Below are 13,858 nucleotides of genomic sequence, written 5' to 3'. Positions count from 1 at the left end.
CTGAAAATTGTGCTTAAACATATTTGAACACATGCTTAGTTTTAAGTAATTGTCCAGGAGATTTTAAAAATCAGTATCTTGCTTTCTGATTGAATATTTTTTTTCACAGACTTCACAGTATTACCAGGTGAGGCAAACACCACCATTCTGCACCAGCAGTCAACATACTCCTAGCTCACTCTCCAGTTAGAATTACATACTACCATGACACTGGAAAATACTGATAAGATAGCATGAGGAAGAAATGTTTACCATTAACGCTGTTCTCTTTGGTAGTGTCTTTTTACTGACCTGTGATTCTGTCAAAGCAGCATGCAGAACATTGAGTTGTAAATTAAGGAGGAGGGATTCAGTAGAGTCAAGCCTTTAACTCATTGTCTGATGATGACCAGGATACTTAAAAGTCTATTCAAATTAATGAGGTTTTCTGTTTTAAAGTGATTTAAAAATTACAAATGGAAAATTCCATGCAGGGACAAAGTAGTATTAGTAGTAATGATTTATTCATTACGTCTGTTTTGACATCTGAGAGCCAAGACACCAGAATGAACAAATTTCAGATTTGCTTGTCATCAATGAATGTCTTCACAGGCCAAAACACATTGTTATCGTTATCTGGTATTTTTACAATGCATGAAGTGTACTTGCACTTAAAAGCTGACACCTTTTATGTTAACACAATAAATACACCTGCACAGAAGCTGGTAAGTCTTTGGCAGGTATGAATAATAATCTTAAACCCATTTAGAATAGGTGTAAATCTCATAGCTATATGCCTGATGTTTGTTTCCTCATTAGCAGAGATGATTTGAAAGGCAGATGTTCTTCTTCTTGAAAATCTGTGATACACCTCAAAACTCCCATATTGTTTGTACCTACAGATGAAATTAGAACTTCCTCCTATTGTCTTTGTCGCATGTCCCATCGTCCCTAACTGACGCATATTGTATAGTCTACTCATTTCAAACAAGGCTATGGCGTTTTCAAGATGAAACTGTTTCTAAAACTAAAAAATGGCCGAAATCCAAAGATTATTATCACCTCATCCATTCCTTGAAATGTTGCATGAGAGAATTTTCCTTATCACAGGCACACTTTCCGTGGTCTTTTCTTTGATTTCACACTAGCAAGAGATGTTATTGTGGCACTTTGTTATGATTGAGACTAACTTGTACATTACCTTTAAAATAAATTTTTAAAAAGGGGAATTGTGATTCAATGGCTATGACTTGATTTGAATGATTTTAAGTATCATTAGGGCTGGAAATCTTCGAAATTATATATTACATTCTGATTTTGGCATTCAGAGAAATCCCATGAGAAAATAATTATGTAAAGTTTGGGAATGTCCCAGCTTTTTACTTAAGAAATCAATATTTTAGCAGAGCATGTATAGCAATGTTGAAGGGAAATTTCTAGCTAGCTCTACTCTAACCACATCAATTCAACTCTTATTTTATCACAAACAAAATCTTCTGGTTTTTTAAAATAATTGTGCTAATTGCCAGGAAACATGAAAATTAGGTGCATAGAAGATTTTACAAGTCAAATGAGAATGAGAAGGCCAGATGTATAGAAAACTCTTCAGTTTGTGGTTATATTCCAAGTATTGGTGATAGGAATAACAAATACATGCATTTGTGAGAAAATCTTATCTGAGTACTGGAATAGGTTGCCCAGGTAGGTTGTGGAGTCTACCTCCTTAGAGATATTCAAAAAACACCTAGACGTGGTCCTGGGCAATGGGCTCTAGGTGGCTCTGCTTGAGCAGGGGAGTTGGACAAGGTGATCTCCAGAGGTCCCTTCCAACCTCAACCATTTTGTGATTCTGTAATTCTGTAAGACAAGTAGTCCAGTAGTTCTAATTTCTAAAGTTCTAACTAGTGGTAACAATGGCTTCTTTTCTCCTCTACAGCTATTTTCTTTAGTCTAGCTCTAACAAACTTTTGCTTGCCACAGGTTTAGTTCATATATACGCTTTTTTTTGCCATGCAAAAAATCACCTTGAAAGGATTTGAAAACATAGAACTATATTTATGGTTGGGAAACAGTTTGGGATTTTTTTCCCCAAGATTTAGAGACATTAAGTCTAATGAAAAGAAGCAGTTGTATTTAATTGTATTCTCCACTCCTAATTTAATTGTATTCTCCACTCCTTTTCAGGGTGCGCAATGATTTTGATGTGCTTACAAACCGATTGATTGGCAGCCATGGCTATTGTACACAGGTAAGTTAAGCGTGCGGTCTTGGGGATGTCATATGTCTCTGCATGCAGAGCTGTGAACTGACCTCTGGCAAGAGACAGCATTTGTTATTTTAAGTTCCTTATGTTTTTCCTCTTTCCCCATAATGTCAAGCACCTTCATCCTTTTTTCTTTATTCCTTGTGTTTTGCCATATTGTTGTCTTTGCTTTCAGAGCCTCTGCTTTTTGGCCTGGTTTTCTGGTCCGTGTGTATCTGTACCTGTGTGTGCATGTGCTCATTATCCTCTCATCTGCCTCTTTTGAATTCCTTAGTTGATTTTAGTGCTGAGATACCGCTGAGACTGCAAACGGTGTTTCCTCCATGCCATTTCAGAAAGGTGACTGAGGTTGCATGTCTGATTGTACAGCTCCTCTGTAAACAGTCACTGCCCAGCTAACTGAGCTGATGCTGACTGAAGCTAACTGGTACTTCAAACTGGAGACACTGACTTATTATAGGAGTGTCTAAAAGACACGTGGTACTTGAAAATAAGCAGTCTGAATTGCTGTCTGACACTTAGGACCACAACTTTATGTAGTCTAAATTCCAGCTCGTGTCCTATACCAAATGTCTCCCACCGGCTCTAGGCCTGTGGAGGCATCCACCCAGTTGGAAATGCTTTGCCTTGGACACGTAGATAGAATGTAGATCCCAAAATTCTGGGACATGGATTCCCCCACAGCTGGGACATGGGCAGTTGTGTGGTCTGAATATGGTCCACAGCTATTAAATGTACTGCCATTTTGGCTGCAAAAGGCAAGCTTCATGTTCTTCTCTTGTACTGTTGCTAAAAGACTTTTATACTGTGGTTATGCGGTGATTGCTCAAAAAGGTGGTGGAGCATCACTGGTGGGTTAGAAGTCCTAAAAACATCAGTAAGAACCTATAAACTTTGGGGATTCCTTCAGGAGAAACATGGGGCTATAAATGTGTGCAGTATTTTTAAAATCATACATCAAGTCCAAACTGGCAATACCAGTGTTATTCATGTCTTCGGGTATAGTAATTTGGAGTAGTTTTTCTGGAAACTTTTTTCTTATTATTTCCCCTCATGTTTCTTGACATATGTTATTTATTAATAGCTGGTTCATTGCTGTAGCACAGTCTGCTGCTAGATATTGTTATGTGCTGCTACATCCTAGCTGGTCCTTGTGGGATCTTATGCTAAGCAAAATGTCTAGTGTCTCTGGTCCTTGAACTTTACCCACACTCGCATGCACACATGCACACACACCCACCCTCTCACATGTATTTAGCCTCTGACACACCTGTACTTCTAGTTCAATTGGAGAGGAAATAATCAACAATCTGCTATAGAAACTATGAGTATATTAATGATATGGACCAGATGTGAAGCTATATGGGTGAATGTCTTACTGAATGAGACTTAAGTTCATCCAGAAATAATCAAGGAGAAAAAAAATCTTGTAACGAATCTTGTACAACATACAAAATGCATCACTAAGCACATGCAGAAATATCAGATAGTACTGTACAGGCTTTTAATTTATATCATTCATGCTATAGCTTTCATTGTAGAGAAAAAGGGACACAAAAATGTTTTAATGTAAAAAAAAACCCAACAATAAAATGAGAAGGTTGAGAGTTGGATGTAAGAGTAAATTGATTATCAGAAGTTTGCCTCTGGAAAGACAAACCTCATTCCTCATTTTATTTGGGAGTAGACTTTCCCCAAAATATCTGGAAAAAATTTTATAAGCAATCCTAATCCTAACCCTAAACTTCAAGCCACCACATAAGGGTCTGGTACATGTGTAACTTTATCAGTCCTGAATCAATCTTGTACTGATGTCTGGTAGAGACAAGACATTTAACTACTGTTTTTTGGGTTTGTTTTTTTTTTTTTTTTTTAAACATGTCACAAACAGGAATTGGTGAACTTGCTTTTGACTGGCAAAGCTGTGTCCAATGTTTTCAACAATGTGATAGAGCTGGACTCTGGAAATGGCAATATCACAATTTTAAAAGGTATCACAAGCCGCAGTGATATTGGTTTGCTGTCTCTCTTCGAGCACTATGATGTTTGTCAGGTATGCTTTCTATTCTTCTGATTTTAACTAAAAAGTAAACAATTAAATTTAAAATTTGCTTGGAGTGAGTATAGCAGCAAAGAAATTATGGCGTTGATTCAGTTGCTCACTCAGAGGCATCTAGCATTGTTTTAGACACCCCAAGGCAGAGCGTGGTCTCCCTTCTGGATGCAGGTTCTGTGTCACAACTGCCACCCCTTGGTAAATGACTTGGGTAGTCTACAGCATCTCAAATCTTACATGCCTGTGTCATTTTCTAACCGATCTCCTGAAGTGGGAGTCAGCTCACAGACTAACACACTTCTATTTAAGTGGCTACCGTATAGATCTGTATATGTGAACTAGGACCTGCTCAGTGCAGTCTGTGGAGTTGAAAGCTGTTCAGCTGACTAAACATAAATGTGTAGTCTAGGCTGAGCTGAACAAGTTCCCCTGACTGTATTCAGTAGATCTCCACTGATTATAGTGGAGTTGAGACACCCAGCTTACATGTGGACACCTATATCTTAGTCATGTATATATAAGCAACTGAATCTGGAGCTGAAACTTGCTCTAAGTATTCAGTTTTCCATAAGTTCCTATGTGATGGGGAGCCAGATTGATTGAATCCTCTACTCCATTCTGTAAAGGTGGTCATATTGTATCAGCAGTAGAGAAAATCAAAGACAATTAAAATACCTGTCAATATAATGGGAATGTTCCCTTTAACATGTCTTTCAAATTAGTATTTTAATTGTAGTCATCATGAAAATTAAAAGATAGATTAAAAATTTCAAAGAAGAAATTAATTCCATTAATTTACCTCTGGAAAAACTTATATAAGGATTTCACTGGTTCTCCATCGACAGACATTGTCATCAAGATGGACATCTTTCCTAAAGACATGTTCTATCTTAAACAGACAATCTTGTGTTTGATGCAAGGATATGATTTGAAATTCTCTTGCTTGTGTTAGATGCTAGATTAGATAATTGTAATGGTCCCCTCTGGATTTGCAGTCTGTGCCTCTATAAAAATTTGAAAATGATTAGCAAAGAATTTGTTTGTACTGATTTAACATAAATGTGTGACTGAAAACAAAGTTTGATTTTAACTCTTTCCCATATGGCTGAAGTCAGTTACAGTTTCCTACTACTGACAAATTATAATTTTTGTTATTTTTAAATAACACAATCCTTTACATTATTCACAAGATTATAATAAGGCTTAAATTCAGTAAAGACAGCATATCAGTGTATCCAAATCAGATTAATTCAGAACAAACTGGACTAAAAATAAATTAGCTGCTGTGCCTAGTTCAAGCTCCTTGTCCTTTTCTATAAACAATGTAACATTTGAAACCTCAAAAAATGGTCATGCACCACTGTAGCATTTTTTCCATTCTCTAGTGAGGAAAATGACTTCTAAGTAGCAAAATGGTAAGTGAGGTCAGTGCAGGTAACAGCTATTTCTTTCCCATCTGCCCTCTAAAAATAAAATAAAAAGTTACCCAGAGAATCAGGCACTGTCTTCCACTTATTCTGCAGATTATACGGTGGAGGGGGTCTGTTTCTTCTACTACTGTGCTCTTGCATGGGAGCTGGACTCATGAGCAGGATCTGTTTTCCAAGCCAATGACTCTTAATCAGTTACAGAAACTCCAGTAGATGTAGTTTCCTTTTTTTTCAGTCTACACTAGTTAGGCATCTGATGCAAATTGTCTTGCTTTTTATTAAGAACATCTGCGAGTGCTCCACATTTCAGTTCGTACGTCTCAGTGCATGCTGCAATGCCTGCCTTAGACTAGGACAAAAGTCAGATTCTGGTGGACTTTGGCCTCAAGTCTGGGGACTCTCCACCGTTGCTTCAGCATGAGGGGCTGGATTCTGCTTTCTGTTACAAAGATAAAAGTTTAGAACAATTTAGAAAAAATAAATGTCACTGATAGTTTGCAGTAGTGGAACTGAGAATAGAATTTGCGTGCCAGTCTTTCAAACTGACTCTTTTCTTCCTGTCAGTGTTTCGGTAAGTAGATTCAGCATCCAATTACATTGTGGCTATGAGGATGCTAACTGAAACCAGTAATGGAAAAGGACTTTTTTGGATGTCATTTTTGGTTGGGTTTTTTTTTGTTTCCAGGAGTAAGAAAATCCTGAGCGTGATATATGGTGAATCATAGACATTAGAGTTGGAAAACTCCCTTTAGGTCATATCCAGCCAAACTCTCAGGGGATAATTCAGGATATTTTTATGTCCTGTTAGATAGTAGGCTTTCTTTTAAAAATCTGTATCCATGAAGTTCCTGCCTTTCTGTTCAGATGACCATTTATTAGTTGACTGTAGTGCATATAACTGTGATCTTACCTTTTTTCTCATACGTCTCTACTTTAAAATACGAGGAAGTGCAAATACGGATTTGCAGGTACCTGTGAATGTGGAGATTTTAATATCTACTACACAGCTTGTGCTTTGGATGTATTAATATTAAATCTGACTGTTCATGTACTTCGTTTCCTCTGATTATCATTCTTACTTCTAATCCAACCTGCCCCCTAAACAATTCATCCCCATCCGCTAGACATTTGCAAGCTGATGTAACAGTTCCTCCCTTTTTCATCAGTACATCCTGTCTAAGGCTTATTTTTATTGCTCTACTCTAGACTTCTTCCAACTTACCAACACATTTAGGAAGAGATATGCAAGATTCCAGGCTAAATGCAGTAAATCCACATAGAGAAAGATTTCTATACCATTTTATCTCCTTTGTCTAATATGCAGAGTATTTGTATATAATCCACAATTTCCTTGGCATGTCTTCTGAGTTGAAAATATCATGAGGTCATGAGAACTGAATTAATCCTTCTGTCAAACCTCAACAGTGCAAATCAAAACAAAACGATCAGTCCCTTTTTTCCCCAGTGATTGCCTGAAGAATCCCTCTGTTGCTGATCCAGTAATCTTTCTCAGTGGATCATGCGGAATGTGTTATCTTTGCTGATTGGAAAAATGTGTGCTTCATGTAATTTGTCTGGAATTGCTAATGTCTAATCATCACTCTCAGTCCTAACATATCGCCATACTCAGAATATTTTTTGTAATGTAATTACTTGTTGCAAATTGTTTCACAATGACAGATGGATTAATTCAATCTAATTCATATGCAAACATTTAGTTTCATAGTGAGATTCTGTATTTTAATGCAAAAAAGATAAAAGTCCAATTCTTTTACTTTTCCATAGGCAAGTTACACATCTTTGGATTTCTTTGTGCCAAGCCCATATTTAAGCTATATTAATTCTGCCTGATCTTACACATTTAACTAAGAGGCCTAAATTGAGATTTTAGGTTTCGTGGGATTTCTTTAGAGCTTTTAAAGCAATAGAAACGTTTCCAAAAGCTGGTTAGCCAACATAAAATTGGTGCAGGTTTTCCTCTGTTTGCTGGGCTGCAGCGTGCAGCGGTTCAGCAGTAGTCTCATGGAAGCTGAGTCATTTCTGCAGGAGGGACAAGACCTCGGAGAAAGGGGTGAGGCACAGAAGTGGGCAGGACCAATCAAAGCAGTTGTAAGTGAGAAAGTCCCTGCTTTTCAGTCAGAGTCTGGCCTAAATACCATACTAAAATTGTAGGTGAAAAAACTTTGAATGAGGAAATGCTCTTTTCAAAACTTATTATCATGTTAAAAGTCAAAACAGATGGAAACAGATGCTCCTTGTATTTATACCAGATTATTTAAGAGACTAACAGCAACAGAAGAGAAAAATCATCTGCATTCTCATCTGAAGAATTTAAAAGATACTACTATTATTATTGTTGTTGTTATTATTAATAATAATAATAATAAAAAATAATATCTAGCATTTATGTGTCATTTCCTATGAACAGATCTGTGCTTTGCAGAAGAGGCAAGTATCATTACCATTTTACATGGGGGGTAACAGATGAACAAAAGTCAAAGTGCTTATCCCACTAAGTCATCCAGTAAGCTAGTGGCTGAACTGGGAAGAGAGTACCGGCCTTCCGAATCTCTCATTCTAAAGTTAGTATGGTACTGGCTGATGAATTTGGCCATCCTTCTGAAATGCTTTTTGAAACCACCTTAGGTATGTGCTGTTGTGCATGAAGTAATGGAGGTATTCAAGGTTACTTGTCTCTTTTGAACCCTGAATCTGATTCTTCTTTGTCTTCACTGATTCTTTCCTGCTTTTAACCTGTCTTGCTATAGTAGTTAAAGCTCCTATCATCTGACCTCCCAAACTCACCCTACTCTGATTCTTGACAATGTCCAAGTCTCTGCCTCAGCTGTCAGCATTTCAAGAGACTAATGCTTTTTAGTTTTTGTATTTCTGAAAATGAAGAGAGAACGTGGCATTGATAAAGAAGTTACATGCTCAGTTTTCCTATTTCTTTTCAGAAAGGGAGGGAAACATAAATTAACAGAATTTATTCATTAACTTTCCACAGATGGGAAATATTATCTTTGGTCTTTTTGATGAAAGCAGCACACTCTGTGCTATAACAAGACCTGCTTGAATTATTAAATTCAGCACACATGCTCTGTCTTCTGGCACCTCACCTGTTTATTTGCCCTGTGGAACGACCTTCCTACAACCTTCTTTGCTAGGAAATATGTCTGCTAAACAGGCGTCTTTCTCAGTCAGATGGTCTGGATTCAAGCCAGGTCACTGGTGGGGTTGCGGAGGGGGAGGTTTAGAAAGAGGGTTTTAACCATCTTGTTTAAGAAACCAACAACAAAAATATGCATCTGCAAAATGGAAACTGATGGTTGGTTTTAATTTTCCACTTATTTTTCAGTAATGGGTATGCGGTAGATATTGTGCCGCATAGATGCATTCAGCAAGGGACCCTGCTATTTATGTAAGACATTTGTGAGCGCCACTGTGGGCAAAACATGTGATACATAGAAGTTTGACTGAAACAAGGCTGACAAGTCATTGGCCATTTAAAAAGTCTGTTCTTCATTCCTTGTTTTTACATCTCCCTTTCTAGCCTGAAACTGAAATTGTCTTTAATGAAGTCCTATTGTCCTCCTACTTATCCATGGACAGTTATTTTCCCAGAGGCTAGTCACTGTTGCTGGGATATTGGCATTGATTTCTTGTCAATGTCCTTCCAAATAAAAGAATCATAGAGTTTTTATTTTAACAATAAGAATAACAAACCCCACACATTTAAAAGAGTTCTGCATGCTTTGCAAACAGACAAAACAGAAAATGATAAGTCAGATGTTTTCCACATGTCTCTCTAGATTATAAATACCTGCTTTTGGATCTGAATTTACCCCATCTAAGTTTAGGTCCTTTATAGGCTGAAACTGCTTCAGGTAAGAGTTCAGCCAAGTCCTTTTATAGCTGATGAACAGGGGGGTCCAAATTTCTGACAATACCCTTCTCTTCCTTGTATGATTTTATAGACAGCCAAAGGCAACATAAGCTAGGGACCAACCTAAGTTAGAGGGCCTAGAAATAGATGCCGAAGAGTTAAGTGGACTAAATCTTGACCTATCTTTGTCATTTCAGTGAAGTAACATATTGAAATGAATTGTAAACGCCTTCATGTGTATTGAGGGTATGGCAAAGTGCTGAAGTCTGAATGAGGGTCTGAATATCCCTCAACATTTCTTCACTTGATGGGACATACCAGAAAAGCAACGGAACAGAACAAGGATAACGAAAAGATCCTGAGGCCACCTGGTCCCCGAGGTCTATTTGCCTTGCCACAACTGCTATCTTCTTTTATGTTGTGGCAGCATAAGAGAACTTTAGTCAAAAGCCAGTGGTTTCCAGGACTCTTTTCTTTTGTTTAGTAGTCCTGGGATTGAACAGACATCTCTTTCTATTCATCTTCATTAATGTTGCCCTTTTTTCCCCCCAATTCATCATCAGAAAGATTTCCTTTCCTACAACAAAAACAATTCAAAGCTGCAGAGAAATTATCTAGGGTTCCCACGTAGCGGTAGTGTTTTCTACTACAATTTATAAATATCTGGCTAAAAATTCTTTAATTTCTGCCTAACCTGGCATAATCATTAAATTATGCTTGCTCTGAATGTCAGATATTGTGAACATTTATTTTATTTTTCTTAATCTGATTTAAATCAAATACATATTAATGGCAATAACTTTACCCTCACAGTGTCCCTTAACTATATGCAAATATCATAAAGTCATAGAATCATAGAATCATAGAATAGTTTGGGTTTCAAGGGACCTTTAAAGGTCATCTGGTGCAATTCCCCCTGCGATGAGCAGGGACATCTTCAACTAGATCAGGTTGCTCAGAGCCCCGTCCAACCTGACCTTGAATGTTTCCAGGGATGGGGCATCTACCACCTCTCTGGGCAACCGGTGCCAGTGCCTCACCACCCTCAGTGTAAAAAATTTCTTCCTTATATCCAGTCTGAATCTCCTCTCTTTTATTTTAAAACTATTACCCCTTGTCCTATTGCAACAGGTCCTGCCAAAAAGTTTGTCCCCATCTTTCTTATAAGCCCCCTTTAAGGACTGAAAGGCTGCAGTAAGGTCTCCCCAGAGGCTTCTCTTCTCCAGGCTGAACAACCCCAACTCTCTCAGCCTTTCTTCATAGGAGAGGTGCTCCAGCCCTCTGATCATTTTTGTGGCCCTCCTCTGGACCTGCTCCAACAGGTCCATGTCTTTCCTGTGCTGAGGGCTCCAGAGCTGGATGCAGAACTGCAGGTGGGGTCTCACCAGAGCAGAGCAGAGGAGCAGAATCCCATACCCCGACCTGCTGGCCACGCTTCTTTTGATGCAGCCCAGGATATGGTTGGCCTTCTGGGCTGCGAGCGCACATTGTTGGCTCATGCCCAGCTTTTCATCCACCTTCTTGGCAGGGCTGCTCTCAATCTCTTCATCCCCCAGCCTGTATTGATGCTGGGGGATTGCCCTGACCCAGGTGCAGGACCTTGCACTTGGCCTTGTTGAACCTCATGAGGTTCACATGGGCCCACTTCTCCAGCTTGTCCAGGTCCCCCTGCATGGCATCCCATCCCTCAGGCATGTCAACCGCACCACTCAGCTTGGTGTCATCTGCAGACTTGCTGAGGGTGCACTCGATCCCACTGCCTATGTCATTGATGAAGATACTAAACGGTACTGGTCCCAGTACGGGCCCCTGAGGGACACCACTTGTCACCAGTCTCCATCTGGACATTGAGCTGTTGACCACTACCCTCTGGATGCAACCATCCAACCAATTCCTCATCCACCGAACAGTCCACCCATCAAATCCGTATCTCTCCAATTGAGAGAGGAGGATGTTGTGGGGGACCGTATCGAAGGCCTTACAGAAGTGCAGAGAGACAACATCCATAGCTCTTCCCTTGTACATTGATGTAGTCACTCCATCAGAGAAGGCCACTAGGTTGGTCAGGCAGGACTTGCCCTTGGTGAAGCCATGCTGGCTGTCTCGAGTCACCTCCCTGTCCTCCATGTGCCTTAGCAGAGCTTCTAGGAGGATCTGTTCCATGATCTTCCCAGGCACAGCGGTAAGGCTGACAGGTCGGTAGTTCCCAGGGTCTTTCTACCCTTTTTGAAAATGGGTGCGATGTTTCCCTTTTTCCAGTCACCAGGGACTGCACCTGACTGCCATGACTTTTCAAATATCATGGAGAGTGGCTTGGCAACCACATCAGCCAATTTCCTCAGGACTCTGGGATGCATCTCGTCAGGTCCCATAGGCTTATGTATGTTCAGGTTCCTCAGGTGGTCACGAACCTGATCTTCTCTTACAGTGGGAAGGACTTTGCTCCCCCAGTCCCTGTCTTGTGGCACATCCACTCCAGAGGTGTGGGAAGAGAGGTTGCCAGTGAAGACTGAGGCAAAGAAGTTGCTGAGTACCTCAGCCTTCTCCTCGTCCATTGTTACCAGTTTGCCAGTCTTGCTCATCACGGTGGGTATGCTTTCTTTGGCTTTCCTTTTCTGGCTGACATACCTGTAGAAGCCCTTATTATTATTCTTTGCATCCCTTGCCAAGTTCAGCTCCATCTGCGCCTTGGCCTTCCTGACCCCATCCCTACACAACCCGGCAGCATCCCTCTACTCTTCCCAGGATACCTGTCCCTGCTTCCACTGCCTCTGCATTTCCTTCTTGCCCTTTAGTTTGACCAGCAGGTCTTGACTCAGCCATGCCAGTCCCTTGCCTTCCTTTCCTGATTTCTTACACCTGGGGATCAAGAGTTCTTGCGCTCTATGGAAAGCGTCCTTACAGATCTGCCAGCTCTGTTCTGCTCCCTTGTCCCTGAGGGCAGTTTTCCAGAGTCAGAGCATTGGGTGTTCATGTTTGTTCTTCTCTGTCCTGCTTCAAGGTCCTGTTATATTCCAGGATCACTATCACTGACCAACCTGGCCAGGCAATTGAAAAAGCAATCACCACTCACCAGCTGGACCAGTTAAATGAGGGCATACTTTTAGTCCACTCAACAACTGAGACTTCAGGAAGTGGGCAAAGGAATCCTCACAATGAGGATTGTCCTTACTTTGTCAGTAACATGGTTCCATATTATATTTTGTAGAAAAAATCTGGACGTGATTTGAGGAATGTTATGGAAGAGGGATGTTCCTTATAGGAGGTCTAGACCATTGGGGAGAGGAAGAAATTTTAGCCTTATGGATAAAAACCATTCCATGCCACTTGACCTTAAAGCTGGGAAACAAATCCTGGGCCTGTTTGATCAACTAGTGTAGGAAGAACGTGAGCTATCTGGAGAGCCAGAAGCCCTTGGAAGGTGATGATAGTGGGATAGAGTGGCCAGTAGTTTTGGGGAGAAGCACACCTGTAGGTACCAGCCAACATGTGGAACTTACTTTGATGTTAAAGGCAGCAGCTGATCCTCAACTAGTATAATTGATGTAACTGAAATGAAGACATCTCCCTTTTTATGGGAGATGAAGATTTGACCTGCAATGTTTTTATATTCTCCTTATTGTTCATGCCCTCGCCTTCTTCTACAAGCATTGTAACTGAAAACTATACATATTTGGAAAATGTTCCTATAGACCTTACTCATCTGGACAATTTGTCCTGACTTCAATAGGACTATTCATGTGAGTAAGAATTGGAGTGGATGTGTGCTTTGAAACAGTTCTATGTCTCTCTAATCTTGTTTTGTCAAATGTTGTTTGATGAAGCTTGGAAATTACTTTAACAGATATATGTAGGAAGAACACGTTTTTAGGAGACTAGCTGTTTCTTTTTGGCTTTGATTTATCTGCATACTAAAATATGCATGTTTGTGAGACTGAATCTTCTCATCTGTATCCATCTAATTTGCTATCTTTTGTTGCATCTGCATATTTCCCTCCTTGATAACTCCAAAAATACGAGTATTTTTGTAAGCTTGTAAAAAACTTCTGTACTTTTTAGCCAAGAATTTACATAAAAAGAAAAACTGTTGTATAAAAGGCTGCTTTAAATAGATATTGGCAAAGTAATGAGTCAGGGAACAGTTACTTAATTAGCTAGAGACTTGTTATCTAACATATGAAGAAATTCTCATTGGGGAAGATAACTGATTTTGTGCTTGTATAACACTTCAGATATAAATTCTA

General features: G+C 39.6%; 1 protein-coding gene across 4 annotated transcripts in view; it reads left to right on the top strand.

Moving 5' to 3' along the window:
• The window catches only part of MINDY4 (MINDY lysine 48 deubiquitinase 4), an 84,443-nt gene that overhangs the window by 56,181 nt on the left and 14,404 nt on the right, over positions 1-13,858 (top strand). For all 4 annotated transcript variants that reach the window (XM_075492261.1, XM_075492262.1, XM_075492260.1 and 1 more), the window contains 2 exons: positions 2,164-2,227; positions 4,134-4,295. In XM_075492261.1, the coding sequence (XP_075348376.1) occupies positions 2,164-2,227; positions 4,134-4,295 (226 nt within the window). The remainder of the gene's footprint in view (positions 1-2,163; positions 2,228-4,133; positions 4,296-13,858) is intronic.

Source organism: Mycteria americana, chromosome 2 (genome assembly GCF_035582795.1).
Source record: "Mycteria americana isolate JAX WOST 10 ecotype Jacksonville Zoo and Gardens chromosome 2, USCA_MyAme_1.0, whole genome shotgun sequence".
In the NCBI taxonomy this organism is placed as follows: domain Eukaryota; kingdom Metazoa; phylum Chordata; class Aves; order Ciconiiformes; family Ciconiidae; genus Mycteria; species Mycteria americana.
Note: the sequence above shows the minus strand (reverse complement) of the source record. Positions and strands in the feature narration are given on the sequence as shown.